Here is a 21,897-nt window from a genome sequence, read left to right on the forward strand (position 1 = left end):
TTCGCTTGCGCACCTCAACTCAGGGTTTAAGATGGACCCCTGGTCAGATTACATGTCTCCTAATTAATTGACAATCCACATAGTTTTTCAAATCCCCATTTCCTCTCCATTTCTTATGTGTATTATTAGGGGGTTGTGCTTTAGATGGGGTTATTTAACACAGAAATTTATACTGCATTTCAGAATGTCAAAGGGGTAGTTAAAATGAGGCAATATTAAAAGTTTTCTGCTGTAGCCATAACATAAAGGATAGTTCAGGCCAGCGCTGTCCAATTTTTTCTGAAAAGGACCGATGTGGCTGAAGTTTCTTGTTTTAGCCCTGTGGTACGGCGCCTGACTCTGCTTGCTGAAGTATAACTGAAGACCATGATTGACCATGATGAATCAGGTGTCGTAGTGCTGAGGTAAAACAAACCTGCACCCACCTCATCGCGTCAGCCGCTTTTCGGATAGGCAGCTGTGTAGTATAACGGTTAAGGAACTGTGCTTGTCGCTGAAAGGTTGTAGTTTCAATCTTGAGCGTACTTAACTGCATACTCCTCCTGAATCAATTCAGTATATATCCAGCTGGATATACAGGTACTGTGTAAGCGATGCTTAAGTTTCCTAAAAGTCGCTCTAGAACGACTGCTAAATGCCTGCAACGCAAATAAGGATTGGAGACCCCTGGTCTGACTGACTTTAGTAACAGGCCGTTCGGACAAACTGCTACATTCTACTTCGACAGAAGATGGCAGTATTTTACCTCTAATGGATGCCAATCTCAAACCATATGCGGTGTTGGATGTGTTAATTCTTGGAAACTACAAGAATGGTTTCTTGATTTTCCTATTATTTGCTGTATTTCGCCGCTTAAAAATGGCTACAATTACGTGACGCTTTACCAAAAATAAATAAAAATAAACACACACAAAAGCAGGCAATTGGTAAAATTAAAGAAATACGGTTGATTTGGCCTCAGCTGGAATGCCCTCCTGGCGGACTGCCTGGCCCTGCAACAGCCGATATAATGCCCATCTTGATTGTTTTCCCTCTTTTTTTCCCCGCAACATCTTCTGTACATTTTAATGGCGAAATAACAAACGCTTTATAATGCCGTGTGTTCACAAATAGGCTGTTGTTGTCAACCCTTAATTACAAATGTCATAATGGAATGTTGCATGTGTGGGGAAACCATGAACAAAGAGTGGCGATGGTTCAGTTAGCATGTGTCCTTTACACAAAATTTTCATGCTGAATTTGTTTTGAGCCCTTTGGTGGTAAAATGTTCTTGCATATCTGGCAACAGTTGTAACCACTTGCCCAACCAGATCATTGCTTAATATCAACTGGTACCTCCAGAGAGCTGTAGTTTATCTTAATGGGATTTAATTGAAATGCAATTCATGCCACTCGCTAGTTAAGCCCTCTATGCCATTGCAAGGGATCACCATACACTGTGGAGTCCAATGGCTGTCCATGGCTGTTAACTTTTCTAACCGACTGAGCAATGGTGCTTAAAAAAAAAAAAATATGTACCCTTTGATGCCTCTCATTTACCCGTTCACACACACTCACACACCAACGGTGAAAGGCTGCCATGCAAGGTTCCAATCAGCCAGTTGGGAGCAATTAGGGGTTAGGTGTCTTGCTCAAGGACACTTCGACACGCCCAGGGCAGGGGATCGAACCGGCTACCCTCCGACTGCCAGACAACCGCTCTTACCTCCTGTAGAATTAAGGTTTGCCTTCACCGGAACTAAGGGGCCTTGCCCAAACCATGGAAAACAGCCCCAGACTAAGGGGTGATCTGACACTTTTGTTCATGTAGTTTATGATGGTGTAGTCCCCTTGGTTGCCCATTTTTATGTGAGAGATAATCGCATTTTATATGAGCTATTACGGAACTGAAAGGGGGCAAAAAGGCAGGTGATCTGTGCCTAGCCTAAGAGCCTAAGTTACACAACTGACTTGCACGTCCCAAGAATTATTTTTGCGTCTCAAATAGCCTCAATAATTAAATAAATAGAATTACAAAGCGGCTATTCATAATTATTACCTAAATGTCCGGTAGCTTAAAATGCGTAATTAGATAGTTTACAAATCGTTTACTATCTGCATAAATCTTTTGAACCTTGTCCTTTATGTTTAATGTATATTCTTTTAAATTTTCACGTGGAACATGTAGGAATCGTGCGCATTTTGGGGTCAATTCAGGACAAACAGCCAAATTGACTTAGTGGTGTTACAAAAATCTGTCCTATTTTTTAAGAAGCTGGCATCTGTAGCCTACATCGCGATGTTATTCGTTAACCTAAATGAGCTGCAATTACTATTTCGCTAGGATCTTTGGAAATGTTATATCATTCCGACCGACCGCTGTCTTCATTGTGGGAGTGAGCTTTCCCGATCAATTTTTTATGTCGCCTCCTTATTGGTCGGAAAGCCAGAGCTCATCCTTAGACCCCTCCTTTTCAGGAAAGAGCATATTCTGATCGATGCCTTAAAGTCTGTCTTGCGCTCTAGCAAATGTGCCGGATTGAGTGAGTTTGAACATTTCCCATCTCGTGAACAAGCCAACCAAGAGAGCGGTTCCTTACCCGTGGTACTAAAGAAGTGTCGGCTCAAAGTGGTGAGTATTTATTTTGTGTATAGCTCACTTCCGAGGCTGGCGGCTTGCAGGTGCGTCCAGGCTAACGCCTGACAGACGTCGCTTAACCTACTTGTGGCCAGTGTATGGATGCTTTGCAGCTGGCGCTGACAGCTGTATTCATTAGGTTCAGTCTAGGCGATGTTTATCTGTTTCAGTTAAATAGCCTGCTGTAGTATTTTGTGCTGCGTACAGCATTAGCTAATTTGTATCGCGGCAAAATGCAACCTGGCTACATTTTGCATACGAAGCAACGTCAGTTGCCAAGCTAAGAGTATTACATAGCTGCACAATCTGTATAATGTAACGTGTAATATCTGGTCAACAGCAGCTTCCAAAAGCAATGTCTGCTAACTGGCAAGCTTCAGATGTCTAGACGTTCCAGGAGATACGTCCAAGCATTGCTGTAGGCTCCACATAGACTAGCCAGATCCAGTCGGAACCGGTTCCTTTTTGCTGCTATATGTCGCAACAGTAGTTTACAGTGCAACGCATTTAGACGACCAGCTTGGTAGCGGAGACCCTTGACGTAAGGGGAGTTGTAGATTTCACTCCCGTAGTGACTTAAAGGTAACGTAATATAACGGCAAGCAATGCGCATATTTATTCGGTGTCAGTGTAACGTATCGTCTAAGATGATTCTTAATTCCACGTTGGTTTCATTCCGTGTAACGTTACACTAGATTGATTACGGAATTGTAATGTTTCTTTCTCAGATGAAATGAATTTATTTGCGATTTGTCCCCATCACAAACTGCAAATATTTTTGAAAGGCAGAATGCGACTAATTTTGTGTTGCTTAGTTACATCGGTTGTAGCTTGACTGGATGGCTGCGTCAGACTGGGGAAGCTCATACTTGATCTTGAAAGTCTGCTGCACCGGTGTGGACCATTGCTAAACTTTCTTGGTCGTATTATAAGAGCACACAGCGATTAGCTTCCGACTTGCTCGCTTTTATGTCGAAATTAAAGTTTAAATTCGTGATGGGTTGACAGATTTTAAATATCCCCGCGACTAGACACATATGACTATAACATAACGGGATTGTGCAGCCTCTTTAGCGAAAGATGCAAGTTCAGCGAGCTTGTGACATTAGGCGTAGGCGTACACTCCACTTCCGTTTGTAATGTGTGTGTGATTGACTTGAGATGACGGAGTTTTAATCATTTCGCCATTTAGGTCTATGAGGGGAGCATTACACACCTTTAAGGACATCCATCCATATACCCGCTTATCCTGGGCAGGGTCGCGGGGGGTGCTGGAGCCTATCCCAGCGTACATTGGGCGAGAGGTGGGAATACACCCTGCCCACGCTGCCAATCTATCCACCAATCTACAGCACATACACCATTATCTCACCATTCACTCACACACTCCTATGTACCCATGGCCAATTTAGAGTCTCCAATTAGCCTAGCCTAGGAGGAAACCCACGCAGTCACAGGTTGAACATGCAAGCTCCACACAGAAAGGCCCAGGCTGGACTTGAACACATTTGTGGAGCAGACTACCAGTAGTTTAAATTTTTTTTAGCATGTTTGAGCACCTTACATCAGCATACATTGTTTAAGTTGTGTACTTTAACTCAGTTGTGAACTCATCTCTGGGTTGAACTAATCTCAACTGCTGATATAAGGGCATTTTTCTTGCTAGGCATTTCTGGACATGGCTGAGGCTCTGTTGTCAGTAGCCAGACACAGGCAGGTGGGAATCGGTTCTTAAGCCTTCCAGATTCACAAACCCAGTGATACATAGACAGAATATTTCTGTCATACTTATTTTTCCCTTGAGGGTGCTTGTGAACAGGCCAGTAGCATGACAGAGTAAAGATTTTGCAGGAAGCGTAATTCACTGTAGTCACAGTGAATCACTTTCACGGCCCAGCATTGTGTCACACCAATTATCTCCATAGCGACGGCATCTGTTATTGCCATTAAAGCCTCGAAGGCAGGAGAGATGGAATGCCACAGCCAGGGGGGATGTTTGATCTTGTGTTTTTGGAAGGTGAACGGACTCAGAGACTGCTTACATAATTCTGATTTCCATTTACCTTTCAACAAATGCTTGCATCTTTCTTCTGTAAGGTGTCTTAACACAAATGCGGACTGGTTACTGTAGTTTTTGTCATTGGCTAATATTCACATTTCTCAGTATCGTTTTTTTTTTTTCCTTTGGCTATTCCAGATGTAGGGCATGTTGTGTGAAAGTTTACTGACGATGTATGTAGTGGGTATGTAGGGCATTTCTGTACACTGATTTAAATGGGAGGACCCTCCTTTTGCCATTTAATCTTCTGCATCGGCTTGTGTTAGTCATGGCTGTTCCATTTATGACATATGAATGACACCGTACAGCTTACAGGAGTCTGGGTTCATTGACACAGGGTTCTACAATGTTTTTGTTTAGCTGTTATAGGTTCCAACAGAGGGACCTGTTTCTTTCTAAAGGTATGGGCTAACAGTTTGTAAAACACTGTAAAACAGTGTAACACACACAGACAATAAACATCTTTCCTGATGGAGCCAGGTCTGCTAATTGGGTATACTTGTTCTTCTGTCTGCCATGTTGTAATTCCAAACTTGGCCAAATACATTTGCAGTTGACTGAATACATTTTCAGCTCTCTGCCTGCACTGATAATGTACTGATGTGCAATGACCTTTTACTGGTCTTGGGGTGAGCTTGCTGTGATTTGCACCTGCCAATTAACTTTGTTTTTTTAGTTTTTTTTTTTAACATGATCACCTTTAAAAACGGTACTCGATCATCAGACTCCAAGAGCCTTTTTGCAAGGTGGACACAAACACCTTTGTGTGATCGTCTCCCGTGCAGAGAGCAGTCGTTTCAGTTACTGTGTGAAATTACCTTTTATGGGTGTCTTGACGAAAAAAATAATAAATGTAAAAGCTGGACTAAAAGTGATGTTGCATTACAATTACTACTTGACTGATCCTCTTATCTAGGGAGTGTTGACATTAAAGTTAATAAATTAATATTATGCAACGATAAATCTAGCAAAAAATAGACCAATTCATTGAACTCTAACAGTGAATATTTCAGAACTATTCTTCTTGAAACGGAGGTTGTAGGTTGTCAGTCAGTGCAGCTAACATAACGGTCCATTTTGCTGTCCCATTGGTTAGCACCAAGTACGATGTGAGCCGATATCGGTATCCAGTGGACGGAGAAATTAAGCTGATTTACGATGAACATGTTATGTACTTCACTGGAATATGCAGATAACAGGAGTGGGTAGATCCGATTTAAACTTTGACTACTATACTACTGAGATGTAGATTATTTAATACAGAAGCTCAGTTTCTCAGAATATGTCAATGATCCCTTTAAGTAAATGTTTTCACTTAAATATCAAGTGAAACATTTACCAAATGTTTTGTTGAAAATGAATTGTGTTGGCATGTTAAGTACCTTGTATCGATGCCTTAGTTTGGCCCTTACCTGTTAAATCTTACACTTTAGGTTAGTGTGTCACAGACGTCACTTCGAGCATATTTGTTGTTAAATGTTCAAAGAAATGTGCAGCCTTACTGCGTCGATGTGTTCGACATAGTTTGATGCGTTTGTTTTAGAGCAGTCACAGTAATGGTTGTATCCGGACAGTGAGCATGTCGGAATTCTGGTCTGGTAACTGGTCCCACTAGTTCGTGGAAAGTATGAAATACCTCGGTTAATATAAATCATTTTCCAAAGCGTCTAATTTGTTGATTCGTTCCGGTAAATGTATGTGGCGAGTTTTGTGAACCAGTCCTTCAAAATGGACCTTTGATTGCGATTGCTGCCGAAGCACGTTGCATAACGCGGAAGTGATTAGCATTTTAATAGCCTTCAAAAAAGGTTGTGTGTGTGTGTGTGTGTGAGAGAGAGAGAGAGAGAGAGAGAGAGAGAGAGAGAGAGATTATTTTATCTGCATAAAAAACTAAACCAGTAACATTTAAACCTGTAAATATGACCTTTAGAACCATTAATGTCATCCTTAACGAGGCAACAACCGAACTGTCTGTCTCTTGTTCTTTGATCTTCAAAAACGCGATTCCTCGCAGAGTAATGTTTCCTGGCTCCTTGGAGATGTACTCCCATCGAATACTGAGCAGCTTGATTTTGTAACTGCCAGAGGAGCCGTTTTGTAACAGAAAAAGGCAGCTAGGAAACGGATATGTGATGAATGGTGCAGCCCAGTTGCTATTGTGTTGTATTGGCTACTTGTTTATCAAACGGATGCAGTATATAAAATAAAATAAAAATCAGTGTTATTGTTCGTCAGTTTTAATACCAACAACAAGTCCTTTTGACATTTTACAACCTTCTCCAGGGAAATCTGCTGTCCGTAGGCTAGAACTAATAGGCAACCGAAAGGTTGTAAAAAGACATCTTTGCTGTAGGCCAACTATTGCTAAATTAGAACTCATATATATACTACATTACATTGTGGAATTAGCGCGCTGACTGTAAACGTTTTTAGCTTGCAAGTACATAAACTCTTTTAGCCTAGGCTACTTAATCCACATTATCAGTCCAGGTGGGTAAACATGGGGCTACGTAGCATCAGTAAAAAGTCGCTTTTAGCAGCACGTAAATAGGGCTATATTTTTGATACACCGTGTCGATTGTGCCTGGATACATCCCTAAAGTGTGTTTAAAGTGGAGCAGCCGTAGTAGCTAATGCTAAAATCTATATCAAGCGATTCATTTTCCATACGTAGATTTCCATAATATAAGTAATTTGTAAATATCATTAGAAGTTATTAGAAATCATTTGTAAAAAAAAAGAATAAATCAGGCTTGCGTAACGCTCTTTCGGAGAGAACCAGTTTTAGCCAGTCGGGTTGATGTCTGCATGGGGTTCAGAGTTTTCTGAAGACTTCGTCTGGAATATTCCTGCTGCAGCCGCCTGGATTATGTAAGAGGCCCTTAGAAACGGAGCAGAAGGGCAGCGGCAGTGACATTTCCGCTTCGCGCACACGGAAAGCGTTCGCGACCGTCGTATCCAGCCGTGCACCGTGTGAGGGGCTCCCGGGTTTACGTGATGTCTTCGGACAGCCAGATCTAACGCATTCAAACGAAGCCTGCCGTGCAGCAATGACACGACTCTCCCTTCCCCCCTGCGTTGTAGTGCCGGTCCTCGGGACAATTAAGTGCTTTCTTAGTCCTGCCTTGTAGCATTGTCCAAAGACTACGCAAAATACAGTATATATAGTTCATGTCAACTATATAGCCTTTTGTGCAAACTGAGGCTTTGATGTAATACTGTTGTTAAATGTGAATGTAATATTGCTGTTATTGGGGGTGGAGGCTTAGCGATTGCTTTTGGTTCCATGGAGTTTGATAGATTGTTTTGTTGTTTAATGTTTTATAAATCATTACTACTACTCACCCCCCCCCCCCCCACCGGTTTCTGATAACTATCTCTCAGGAAGAAAAGGGGTGGCACATGCGCACAAATCCACAGAGGGGTCTACAGGTAATTTGCACATTGCCAGTAAACCCCCTCCCCTGCCAAACCAGCAGGTTTTCCCGGGTACTCTCTTGAAGTTTATTGGCCCGCTCCACCAGCTCTGGGGGCTGTCCATGGTGCTGGCCTGTCCCTCCCCTCGCTGAGGCACCTGCCTTTTACACACCCCCCAGCTGATTGGCTGAAACGGCGCTCGCATTCCCTACGGCAGGTCACTCGCCCGGGTCTCTCGCCCTGGATTGACCTTTTGGTGGATGTATAGCCCTGAGCAAATGCCAACGTACTGCGCCTGTGTGCTTCTCAATAACACCTCTCTCTCTCTCTCTCTCTCTCTCTCTCTTCCAGTGTCTTGGAAAACTGTTTTGTGATCAGTGTTAACCTTGTGAAGAGTATGTTTGGTTTTTTTTGGTTTTTATTTTAAATGTTTGTCAATTTTAAGCCAGTGTTCTAGAACTTAAAGCTACTACTTGCCAGTAGTAATTGTTGCATCAGCATTGGAATGTTCAGTTAAGAACAGGCTAATCACGCATTTTTGACCTCACACCTTTGCGTGTTTGTTAATCTGACCCTGTCAGACGTTGCTGGGGCTTTGGGTGTGGCTCATCCCTAAATCAGATTCGCCTTTGTGAGCCACAAGAGGCTGAGTTCCCACAACAAGATTTTCAAGCTTCACAACTGCAACACACGCAACCAGAATTATGAAAACTCCCCATTTGAAATTTTGGATCTTCCAGGAAGTAGGCAAGGCATGGGTTTGAGCTCAGGTGGTACCATGGCATGTGTTTAGAGGAACCAGTTGTAACCCCCTTTAAAAAAAACTTTATTTGTCCCCTAAATCTGCTGTAAGGAAAAAAGGACGTCTCTCGAACGTGATGAAAAAAGTTTATTTCCAATACCGGCAGTGACAAAGCGCACGAATGACACCTTGGATTCAGCAGAGTCAGACTGAACCACGAACCTTTCCAGAGGCTGCTTCTTATTTGTTTTCGAAGCTTTGATCAGTAGTGTTGAATACACATACCAAGACGGATGTAGTCGGTCCTTGTAACACCTATCAATTAGGCCATAGTGTATTGGCCGTCCTGTTGTGATTGAATTAGCACGTCTGTTGACTTGAATGGTTCCCAATCTCTCACTCCTGGTCGCTATTCTACCATTGTACCAACTGTATTGTGATAATGATAAGATCAAGGGAATGTGTGGCCAGCAGACATATTGGCATCAGAGACAGACTTCTTACACTGCCATTTAGTGTCTTTGCTGCAGCTTATCTGTTGATTTTAGAGAGTGAAGGTGAGCAGACTCTTTTTTTCCCTCTGCAGCTGCGCTGTACAGGCGGTGTGTTGGAGAACTAGCTTAGTGTACATGTGGTGCACCACCAAGCAGAGGAGTCAGTCTTGTGTGAAAGGAAGCAGGAATCTGCCAACTGAGCTCTCCCTCAGCGACCAGCTTTTGGCTAGCTTCCTTTAACAGTTTTTTTTATATTCTTTTTGGAAAAAATGTAAAATTAGCCTGTTTAAAATATGTGCCGTTTATTATTGACGGTTGACTTGTCAAGCACACGTGCGTGGGTTAATTAGATTCCTCTGGGCGAGTGCTGTGCCAGGGTCAGTTGTGATCCTGGCAGTAAATGATGGCTTATTTTCGCATTATTTTGTTTGAAATCTTTTTTTCTAATGATTTGTATTGTTGATGGTTGTTTTTCAGCACTTTCTGCTTTAGTCTTTCGAATACAGATCCAGTCATTTCAAGCGTGGGGGGCTGGGATGGGGTTCATGTTGTCTTTGCCTGTACTGTCATTTTTACAAACAAGCAGAGAAACATCTGGGTGCTTACTGCAGTCACCCCCCCCCCCCCCCCCAGTAAGCGACCACTCTCTCCCTTCCCTAACCCATCTGCTACACTGCAGTCCTTCAACAGACTGCTTTAATCTTGCTTTGAATTCTGTAGTATGGGGCCCATGTTCTCATTGTGTGTCTGGCATTCATTATCATTACGATCTGTAGTGGTCATGAGCTCAGAGCCCACCCCCCCCACCCCTTTTCCTGAGGCCCTGGGTTACTCAATCTTTCTTTAAATCAGTCACAACAGTGCAGGTCCCAAAGGAAGGTCTTTCAGTAGTTTTTCAGTGCTAACTTTCAGAGAAAGACCCGGAAACACGTTTAGACCCTAACTTCGGCCAGAGGTCGACTCTGGTCTAGAGGTCGTATCTTCGGGTTAATGTTTGACCGGGTTGTTTCGTCTCCGCTCCAAAGGGTGGAGGGGAGTCTTTAAGATCGTCCTTCTCTCGCTCTCCGTCCTCACAGGTGAACCGCGGACAGGTGGTGAGGACTGTCTCTCTCTGTGGCTCTCTCTCTCTGAAGCGCGAGCATGGCCTCCACGTTGCTGAGCCGGCAGCTGTGTCTCTCCCTGCAGCAGAACCTGCGCATCGCAGCCCCAGGTGAGTTCAGCGCAGTTTTAATGCAGAAATGAAACCTCTGAATGAGGATAGTGGATGTGCCCCGTTCTCTGGTTGCAGCTAGTTTTGAAATTGTAGCTGATTGATTGGCTGGCTGGCTGGCTGGCTGCCTGACCATTTATTTATACTACAGCTGTGCACATGTGCAGATAGCTACTTGAGATTTACCCTCTGGACTATCTGGAGTAATAGTATTACGATTCATATTTCCAAAGCCTTGTACAAAGAGCTATAGAGTTAACATGGACTATATATATATTTATATATATATATATATACTATGCTTTGCACAGTCTCTGGACAATGCTACAAGGCAGGCCTAAGAACTAAGCAATTAATTGTCCTGAAGACTAAAACGCAGGAGGGAAGAGAGAGTCGTGTCATTGCTGCACGCCGGGCTTCGTTTGAATGCGCTAGATCTGGCTGTCCGAAGACATCACGTAAACCCGGGAGCGCCTCACGCGGTGCATGCTGGGATACGACGGCCGCGTGCGTCCGCTTTCCGTGTGCGCGAAGCGGAAACGCCACTGCCGCTGCCCTTCTGCTCCGCTTCTGAGGAGCTCTTGCATAACGCGCTCCAGGCCCGGCCTCGTTCGTGTGTGGAGTGGTGGACGTATCCCTCCAGCTAGGAGGCAGAGAAAGTTGCGTTCTTTCCCTCCTTTCGATCATTAACCCGGAGATCTTGCCTCACACAGCAGGTTTCATTTACAGCATGCAGCACTCTGGAGCATTTATGTAAGATTGCGTATGAAGATTAGATGTACGATCCAAACTCAAAGTTCCAGGCTTTGAGTTAGAGAGTATGAATGGACAGTAGCTTATCCATACTGCCCAAGAAAATAAAGTCCCCCCACCCCCTTTTTTATTTAATTTGTTGTGTTCTTACTGTATTGTCAGCGTACTGCGTCCATTAAGCCAAAAAGAGTACTATGCTGCCAATAGGAGAAAATGCAGTGTGAGGGCTGTGCCTCACTCTGTATGACCTCTCTCCCTCGCTGTGATTGACAGACGGGGACAGGCGCTGTCTCTTCGCCACAGGGCGTGGTGTGATTTCGACACAGTCGCTCTCACGCCGGCTCCCGGTAATTGGGTTTGAAAGCGCGCCAAATTTGGGTTTATAGAATTTATGAGACTGCAGCGCAGTTTAATGTGCAATCCATGCGTTTGGGGTGCACACAGTTCCGTCTCCATCTTCTCAAAAGCCCTCTTCAGGACAGTGCCGTCTATATTGTGCCTCTCCTACAAGCAGCTTCATGTACATGTGGAAGTGTATGTTGTAAGTAGACCTAGTTGACACAATAGTTGATACTGTGAATTCATATGATAAATGGACCTTTACGATGTGAAGAATGTATGACACATTGTAGGTTTACATGACCCTGGTTAACATTTAGCATCTCATATCTGCCTATATAGTGACTTGTCACGCCTTGCAAAATGGGTAGTGTATGGGTATGGGTGACTGTTGCAAAAAGGTAATCTCTACATTTTTTTCTGTAAATATATTTTTTTCAATCACTTGGAGAATCAACACGTGCCTCGAGACCGTTGTGTAGTTATGCCACTTTCATTATTGTACATTCCGAATCCAAATCGATTTTACCATCTTTGAGTGTGCCTTCTATCAATATCGCTGTTACCGATAGCTGAATAGTCGCAAGACAGCTTTCAGTTTTATTTTGCCAGAGAGAATTTCAGCATGGTGCTGCCTTTACTCTTTCACAGGGTACCGATATGTCAGCAAAACCGCCACCAAGACGCTGGAGGAGTTTGAGTACGACGGCCCGTCGATGAAGACCGAGGTCCCGGGCCCCCGCTCCAGGGTAAGGGACAGAGGCCGGGCGGCGCACGTCGTCTCACAATGAGGCCATTTAGTGATGATAAAACCGAAAGGATTAGCCACGCCCATCGCTCGCTCAGCACTGTTAAGGCAGGATGAGTGCGCAGGAATGAGGGCATGTCAACTTACATTTTTTACACATGAGACAAATGTATTTGTTTTCATTTTGTGTGTGATAGTGAAAACATGTTGACTGCTCTGAGGGAAACTCGTTCCTGGTATGAAAAGGTTTATTGAACGACCTCCCGTTTTTGCGAAGACTTTGTCATCTCCATATAAAGCAGTAAACTGCTGGCAGCTTGGCCTTGGCCTGGGCCCTCTTCGTAAATGAGGAAGAGAGGAGTCCTTGAGTTTCAGTAGATGCACGAGCAGCATAACTGGCTGCAAAATGCGTGTAATTACCAAGCATGTGAGACGTGGCGTGATTGGGTGGTATAATTACCTCCTCTCTTTCTCTCCCCCCCGCTCGCTATAGGAGCTGACGAAGCAGCTGGGTGAAATCCAGGTGAGGGAAGGCGCCGGCCGCCATTTTGGGGAAGGGGATTGTGTGTGAATGCGTTTCTCTCTTCGTGTCACAATAACGCACTGCACTGCAGACGTACATCTGATTGTGCGACTTGTCCTTTCTTTATATATTTCTGTGGGGAGGTGGGTGAAGGAAAAGGGACAATTTTCACCTGTGAAAGTATTAGAATAATTATTATTATGCATCTCAAAATCTGAGAAATGTACTAATAGTTGCAACTCCATCGGCCAGTCAAAAGGCCAATTAAAAAAAAATATATATTTTTATATGAGTGATGAAGACGCAGTGGCGTCGAAATGCGTCAGTTTTATTTTGCACCATTAAAGGGCTTATTTAGCCTCCGTGTGCTCCAGACTTTCTCCTTTTGCAGTCTTATAGTCGCAACTGTTACTACTTCTGTAAGATCTGCCAGGCGACTGCTGTCTGCCTCTCCTGATCCCGGGCGGTGGTCTCATAATGACTTCCTTATCACCAGCGGCACCGTGTTTATCTGAAGGCTGTTCACGTCAATGACTCCGGGGGAAAAGGGGGGGTGGGGGATTGGACGCAGTTACCCGTGCACAGTGTTACGCTGTCCACCTCGCATCACTAAAGCCCCCCCCCCACATGCATACAAACACACTCACGCTCACATACATGCTCATTTATACACACACATGCACTCGTGTACAGGCACGCTCATACACACACAGATGCACACATGCACTGATACACGCACACTCATACACAGACACGCACATACACACATACACTGATACACGCACACTCATACACAGACACGCACATACATACATGCACTGATACACGCACACTCATACACAGACACGCACATACATACATGCACTGATACACGCACACTCATACATACATGCACTGATACACGCACACTCATACACAGACACGCACATACATACATGCACTGATACACGCACACTCATACACAGACACGCACATACATACATGCACTGATACACGCACACTCATACACAGACACACTCATACATACATGCACTGATACACGCACACTCATACACGCACACTCATGCATACATGCACTGATACACGCACACTCATACACAGACACGCACATACATACATGCACTGATACACGCACACTCATACACAGACACGCACATACATACATGCACTGATACATGCACACTCATACACAGACACACTCATACATACATGCACTGATACACGCACACTCATACATACATGCACTGATACACGCACACTCATACACAGACACGCACATACATACATGCACTGATACACGCACACTCATACATACATGCACTGATACACGCACACTCATGCATACATGCACTGATACACGCACACTCATACACACATGCACTGATACACGCACACTCATACATACATGCACTGATACACGCACACTCATACATACATGCACTGATACACGCACACTCATACACAGGGACACACACATACATGCACTGATACACGCACACTCATACACTGATACACGCACGCACATACATACATGCACTGATACACGCACACTCATACATACATGCACTGATACACGCACGCTCATACATACATGCACTGATACACGCACACTCATACACAGACACACTCATACACACATGCACTGATACATGCACGCTCATACATACATGCACTGATACACGCACACTCATGCATACATGCACTGATACACGCACACTCATACATACATGCACTGATACACGCACACTCATACATACATGCACTGATACACGCACACTCATACATACATGCACTGATACACGCACACTCATACACAGGGACACACACATACATGCACTGATACACGCACACTCATACATACATGCACTGATACACGCACGCACATACATACATGCACTGATACACGCACACTCATACATACATGCACTGATACACGCACGCTCATACATACATGCACTGATACACGCACACTCATACACACATGCACTGATACACGCACACTCATCTGCGGTGCTTCCCCCGGTTGGCCTCCGCAGGCCTCTCACTTGTACAGGAGCCGCGAGGCGGACATAAACGCTCACCGGTCGCGATGACTCGCGCTCATCTGAAAAGCCGGCTTGGAGGACAGCCCGTGATGTCTCACACTCGTCTGAAAAGCCGGCTTGGAGGACAGCCCGTGATGTCTCACACTCGTCTGAAAAGCCGGCTTGGAGGACAGCCCGTGATGTCTCACACTCGTCTGAAAAGCCGGCTTGGAGGACAGCCCGTGATGTCTCGCACTCGTCTGAAAAACCGGCTGTGAGGACAGCCCGCAATGTCCTTCCTGTTTGAGAGGGGACATCGCAGGCTGCACGTAGCTGACGGCCTGGTCTTGTCAGACGGCACATTTGTCACTGCGTTCCGGACGGGGACGCTGATTGGATGAGACGGCCACAGCAGCAGAACCCTGCTGTGGAGAGACGGGGGACATTAATTCTCCAAATGATTTTGCGGCCGCTCCTCTTCGCTCACTGACGCGGTTGCGTAAGCTTCTCTGCCAGACTTACTCTGTGCCTCGGTTACCATCAGTAATAAGACTGTCTAAATAAACTGCATACCCTCCTGCTCTTCAGTCTGTCTTTTATTAAAATATATGAGGGGAAAATTTACAGTATATTGATTTATGCAACGTACACTGGTGGTGTTTTGCTTTTTAATGTTACGTTTTAGAAGAGGTATGACGTTGACCTGAAGAAAGTTCAGTTAGATCGCCATCACTCCACTGAAGCAAATGCACAGCCGTTGTGCTGCGTAGCTTCACTGTGGAGTACCGCCATCAGGAATGTCACATTTGATTAGTGTATTTTTAAAGGACACTTCTTGGCTGTTCCCTGAGTCATGAAGGCAGCAGTTTACTGTTACCGGCTGACATGACTAAGCTGCATTTCTTTTTCGCAAGGCTTGCAAAAACAATTTGAGCAGAAGTCCAGGGTCATCTGAATGATCCAGGGAGCCTTTTGAAGGCTAAATTAGGTCTCTCCAACCACATTCATTAGCATTCAAGTGTGTTATGTCAGCCGCAAATTCTTATCACGCCACAGCTTGCTAGTCAAGCTCACGCACACACACACATGGAGGAAGATGCTTTGAGTGCAGCTCGACAGGCTGGTCGAGGACACCCTGGCACGGCAGCTGATCTGCTGGCCTACTGAAGCCTCTCCCTCCCTGGGTGACGCTGGCACCACTTACGCGCTGGTTGGGGCTGGCACCGTCCAGGTTGGGTACGAGACCGGGGCCCACTCACGCCGCGCTAGAGCAGCGCCTGAACGCTGTCCACTGCTTTCCCCTCAGAACGTTGGTGCCGTGCACTTCTTCTGCAACTACGAGGAGAGCCGCGGGAACTACCTGGTGGACGTGGACGGCAACCGCATGCTGGACCTGTACACCCAGATCTCGTCCATCCCCATCGGTGAGACTCCTCAGGCCTCCAGACCCGAAACAGGGCAGGACTACTTCAACAGAGAGAGAGCGGAGGGGCTTTGGGCTGTTCGCTGAACACTAATGACAGAGAGACGGAGAGAGAGAGACAGAGACAGAGAGATGGACGGACAGACTGAGAGGGAGAGACAGAGAGACAGACAGACTGAGACAGAGACAGACAGATGGACAGAATTAATCAGTGAACAGTTTTCCCTGTGAGAATTTAACAAGCTGACATGCTGGAAGCTCTCCCGCGAGAGCAAAACTGATCTGTCCAACCGGTATCAGAGTAATTGTCAAATTCCATTTTGTAGCATTTGCCCGGTCATGTTGGTTGAATTGTTGTTTTTCTAAGGCTGTACTGTGCACGTAATGTTCGTTAGAATTTGATTATGGGACACAGGAAGCATAAACTGTGCATATTATTTAAATAGTTGCCTTGAAAGAGGGTTTCTTGGATTGGAAAGTGGAAATATGGGTTGAATTTCTTTGTTTTAACTGGCATGAACGAGAAGTGCCTCTATTTTGTCTTTGGCACGCTGAGCTTGATTGCAAATCTCATCAATGAATGTAAAAAGCTTGGCTTCCGGGCAACGGACCTTCATCAGAGCATTAAGGTGAGTCCACAAGTATGCTTTGATCCTTTCGTGCGCTTCCCCAGAGCGTAGCTCAGTCTGCCGCCCCGGGGCGGAGCCGGGCTCAGCCTGAGGCTGTTTAGCGGGTCCAGCTCGTCCAGGCGTTTCGCGGTAATGTGGCGGTGGGGAGTCTCAGACGGGTTGTTAAAGGTTTAATTACGCCGGCGGGCTCCAGCAGACCGCCCTTTTCTCTTCGTCTGACTCCTCGGCGAACGCGCCGGCCGAGACGCCGCGGCAGCCGCGCCTCATCGCCAGAACTCGCGCGAGCGGGCCGGTTCGGTGTTGGCGGTTCTGAAACTGCTGGCCGGGGGGCCGTTTGCGGGTCCCGGAGGGGCTGAAGCAGGCCGTGAGATGACGGGGGGTTTACATGAAGGGGGGTTAAAAAAAAACAGTTCTATTTTTCATACACTGAATATTTACAACAGGGAAGTCAGACTGCAGAAGTGTTTTATGGCAGTGACTCCAAGCTGTCGGCCAGGCTTTAAGTTTGTCACGGGATGACTGATTCACTGCAGGCCAATGGGTGAACACAGCACTCTATTTGTGCACTGCAGCGGAGCACTGAGGTCCTTCCCTCTCTGGGCAACCTCACGGTCCATCATGTGACACCCTACAGGCCCGCCTGTAAGGGCACAGTGTGTGCAGGCTGGTTTAACTACCAGGCCCGGGGGCCCATCCCTAACCCTAATCCAAACCATAACCCTAACCCAGCAGCCCTCATTTAAAGCCCCTCTACTCGCTCGGGCTATTTCATGTCATACTGCTTCAAAACACGATTGAGTTGCAGTGTCTGGTTTCAAGGGTTATTTTGAAACCGTCACTGTACAGCCTGTGATTCGCCCTCCACCATGAAGAAATCGTGTCTAAATGCAGCTTTTGGGTGGCTGTTTATTTCACTCAAGGAAAAATACCAGAAACCCACAATCGCTGTTGAAATTCTATCCTGTTTTTAAGCACTGTTTTGTTTAACGGCGGTTTCCACAGCTTAATTCTCGCCATGGTTAGCGCTGTGCCTCTGAGATGGCCGATAAGCCCAGCTAATCTCAGGCTTGATCCCTGTGCTGAAGCTAGCGCAGTCTTTAAAAGCATTATTGAATTACAGTTCTCCATTTGAGGTGATTACATGTAGCTGGTAATTCCAGGCAGCATCTCTTAATGAAAATATAGTGGTATTGCAAACATCATCAGCAAAAAAAAAGGAGATACATTTCATTAAATGTTAAATATCTACTGTGTATTTTGTAATATATATTTTTCATGAGCACTGTGATATATTTGTGGTTTGTTTACCTGAAATAAGAGGTACAGTATATATTTTGAATGATTTGCTAGTTTGCTGTGGGGGGGCGGGGGGAGGGTAGATCTGAAGCTTTCCCATGCCCTGTAGCCTTGGTTACGTAACACTTGGAGATGAGGGGAGACGGGGCCTCAAAAAAAAAAAAAAAAAAAAACCTTTTTCAGGACCAATGAGAAAATCACAGATTAACTCCAGATGGGACAGCCCAGGAGCCAGAGAGAAGCTGAAAACCCTTCAGTACGACAGGGAGCCTGGGAGCAAGTGGTCACTCATCTGAAAGTAGCGACTGCCTGATTTTAACACGTGTCCTTGACATGACAGGAGCCCAGCGGCCCTGCGTACTGGCAGGCTGTTTCGGGTTGCTTTCAGGCCACGTTTCCGGAACAGCGCGACTCCTGGCGGGTTTGCGTTCCTGGGAACAGGTGTTGAACGAGGGGCTCAAAAACTTGAGTCGACTGGAGGACCAAAACAGTTTGTGTTACCGAGTGACCTTTGGTGGAGAGGGGGTGAACGTGAGGCTGCAGTGATGGGAGAGCGAGTTTGCTTGCCAAAAACAGGTAGTGCTCCAATCGGCCATCTTCAAAGCAAAGCGCAGTGATTGGCTCAAATCCCTGAGCTGCTGGTAGCGTGTTGTACAACCTGAAGATGGAAATTAGCGGAGGTGCTGCCCAGATAACAGATCTTTTACAATGCTTCTTCAAAGGTCTGTTAGTTATACTGCTGAATATAATTCCTGTTAAGCCACCCAAGACATTTTATGTTTTGTAAATAGAAGATGCTAGTCTCTAAGCTGCATCGCAGGAGGAAGCCATATTTTATCTTTATGTAGTGAATGGCGTGGGCCTGCTGCCGCTTAGCGATGTAAGTAAATGTGCATCTGAACGGGATTGAAACAGACAGGGGTTAAATGGCTGCTTGTGTGTGCCGGTGGTGTGCGGGCTGTCAGGCCTGTAGCAATAATGGAGCATGAGCGTCACGTTTGCTCTCCGGGTGTCTTTCACTCAAACACACGCACACACACACACACACACACACACACACACACACACACCACTGACTTTCTTTCTGTGGAGTGGTGGGGGAGGGGTGTGTGCATTTCCAGTAAAATCCACCTCGTTCCGGTTCAGAGTCAAAATGTAAAAGCGCCCAAAGGCCGCGGGCAAAGCCGCTGAACTGCATCTGGCCTCGTGAAGGAACAGGGCCCGTGGCAACCCCCACTGAGTCACTCACTAAAAATATGACAGGCGCGCCTAGCAGCAGCTTCCTGACTCTTCCTGTTGGAGTATCACACCTTGTTGTTACTAAACCAGAGAAACCAAGAAAAATGATGTCTAGAGGTGTGTGTGAGCGTGCGTGCATGTGTGCGTGCGCGTGGTCAGTAGTGATGCGAACCGCAGGACGTCTGCAGCTACACGGCACGTGTTACATCACTCCCCCATTGCACCGAATGTTGTCTCGTATTTCTGAAGTGCTATCTGCACCAGACAGCTTAGCGCTTGTGTTAGCGCACCAACTGCAAAGGGTGGCAATGAGACAGGCTGCTGCAGCGTCCAGACCCGTCACCGGCAGAATCAGGGTTCGAATCCGCGGTGTGGCACAGCTGTAGCACCCTTATTCACCAGTCCATTTAAATTTAAAGCATCGGCTGTTTCTGTTTATCTACGTTTTATTGAAGCAGGTCTACAGAGTTGACCCAGGGTATGAAGGTTTCCCAGGAAAGGCAGGGGGTTGCTTAGCCAATCAGCTCTCAGGGGAGGGGCGACCGCACAAGGGGGCCAGATTGGGACGCGATGACCTTATCGTCTCCTTTTGGTCAGCAGCCCAGGGTGTTTTATAATGACCGTGAGCCAGGACTTTGGCATGGGGACTCTCCCCCCGGAGCTGCTTCAGTCCAGCTGAATAGGTGGGCTCTTCTGAGCAGATTAATCAGTGATTAGAGACCCCAGCCCTGGTACGGTATTGTATGTTTGTTTATTTCAGTGTAGTCACTGAATGAAACGTAGTTCAACGCGACCGCACTGCGGATGACAGTGACCGTTGGTGGTCGCGTGCGACGTCCCGGTTGGCGGAGGCCTTCGGAGCACCGCGCGTCGCTGATTGCCGGGTTTTAGCCGATCTGCTCGTAACCACTACTTGAACGAGTTAGTGGAATTGCATTTAACATGACAATGCCTGGCTTGTGTCAGGAACTGTTATGTAAGACAGAGATTTTATTTCCTTCTTAAATCCCATGTTGAAGCAGACATGGACAATTCTCTGACCTCTGTGTGTGTGTGTGTGTGTGTGTGTGTGTGTGTGTGAGAATGTTTGTGTGTATGCATGCGTATATATGTGTGTGTGAATGCATGTATGCTTGCATGGTTGTCTATTTGTGTTTTTGCCTGCATATATATATATATGTGTGTGTATATGCGTGCACGCGTAGGAGAGGGGAGTGATGACCCACAGCTGTGTGTATGCGTGCGTACATGTTTGTGTGTGTGTGTGTGTCTGTGAGAAGGTCAACAGCTGTATTCAGTATTGTTTTTCAGTGTTTTGCCAATATGTAGGGAACTTGGAATGCACTAAATTAATGTCACTTGCCAGGCATTCTTATCCAGGAGAACATCGGTGTTACTCTCAGGAATACAAAAATGAGCCCCACATCTCACACAATTGATTTCCATTTTTAGTGCATTCCTTCTTAAGTTTGCTCTGTATGATGTGGACACAAGACACAAGTTGAAAGATTTACTGATTAACTGTCTGTATATAATATAATGAATATAAAATGCATACACAATTTCTAAACTTGAAGTCTTCAAATCTTTTCTTGGTATTGTTGGTATTGTTCAAACCTGTTCTTGGTATCTGGTGTTGTTGGTCAGTATTCAGCTATGACAGTGCAGTAATGTGACCTTGTGCATGTAGTAACCCAATCTGGCATACGATGTCAACAAGTACTAATGTACTAAATTAAATTGTTAAAATGGCTAACAGAAATGGAACCTTTGGAACCGCGGATGGTCATGATGACGTAGATTTTTTGTTGTTATTTTTGGTATAAAATTACGAAACCCAAAATAGTGCCAGCTAACCTTTTTCAACAGCAAACAGTTTAATTTCATTTAAAAGTCCCGTAATATATAATTTAGGTTCTGCTTTGTCTTTAAAAAGACTCATTTGCCCTCTGCTGGCTGGGATAAGGATTGCTAGTGCTTATATATGAGGGATTTGTCCTGGTCCTGGTTAAAGAATCCATTCAGAGCAGTCCATATCTAGTCTCTGGTGCCATGTTACGAGCCTTGAGCATATAGACAGTTTTTCCTCTTTGTGCAAGATGCATGTGTATCTTATCTGTTCTTGTGAAAGCCGTCGTGTATCTGAGCTGTGCTGAACTGAACAAGGTTCATGGCGGAAGATAAAGATCTGTCACAGCTGCACTCGCGTTCCCTTGTCAAAAGTCCTCTTGTTCATCATTGCGGTTATTGTTCCTGACGTAAATGTAAAGGTGCCGATACCTACTATAGTCTCGCGGTGGGATCCAGGTCAAGTAGGAACTACTCGCCGATTCATTTGAACCAGTCAGAAGGTTTTGATCTCTACAGCAGAACACGATGATTGG

General features: G+C 45.5%; 1 protein-coding gene and 1 long non-coding RNA gene across 4 annotated transcripts in view; both read left to right on the forward strand.

The window, feature by feature from the left end:
* Positions 1 to 2,443: 2,443 nt before the first annotated feature.
* abat (4-aminobutyrate aminotransferase) overlaps positions 2,444 to 21,897 on the forward strand; it is a 30,974-nt gene continuing 11,520 nt past the window's right edge. Inside the window, exons 1-5 of one of the 3 annotated variants that reach the window (XM_064315710.1) lie at positions 2,444 to 2,611; positions 10,406 to 10,539; positions 12,283 to 12,380; positions 12,873 to 12,902; positions 16,233 to 16,350. In XM_064315710.1, the coding sequence (XP_064171780.1) occupies positions 10,470 to 10,539; positions 12,283 to 12,380; positions 12,873 to 12,902; positions 16,233 to 16,350 (316 nt within the window). In that variant the 5' untranslated portion in view covers positions 2,444 to 2,611; positions 10,406 to 10,469. Of the gene's footprint in view, positions 2,612 to 3,029; positions 3,200 to 10,405; positions 10,540 to 12,282; positions 12,381 to 12,872; positions 12,903 to 16,232; positions 16,351 to 21,897 lie in introns of those variants that run through there. The other 2 variants (XM_064315711.1, XM_064315713.1) reach the window with 2 other exon arrangements.
* LOC135243718 (uncharacterized) lies at positions 16,357 to 21,322 on the forward strand. Its single transcript, XR_010326766.1, has 2 exons — positions 16,357 to 20,329; positions 20,365 to 21,322. It is a non-coding gene; the product is annotated as an uncharacterized LOC135243718 (long non-coding RNA).

This window comes from Anguilla rostrata, chromosome 17 (assembly GCF_018555375.3).
Source record: "Anguilla rostrata isolate EN2019 chromosome 17, ASM1855537v3, whole genome shotgun sequence".
NCBI classification, from domain to species: domain Eukaryota; kingdom Metazoa; phylum Chordata; class Actinopteri; order Anguilliformes; family Anguillidae; genus Anguilla; species Anguilla rostrata.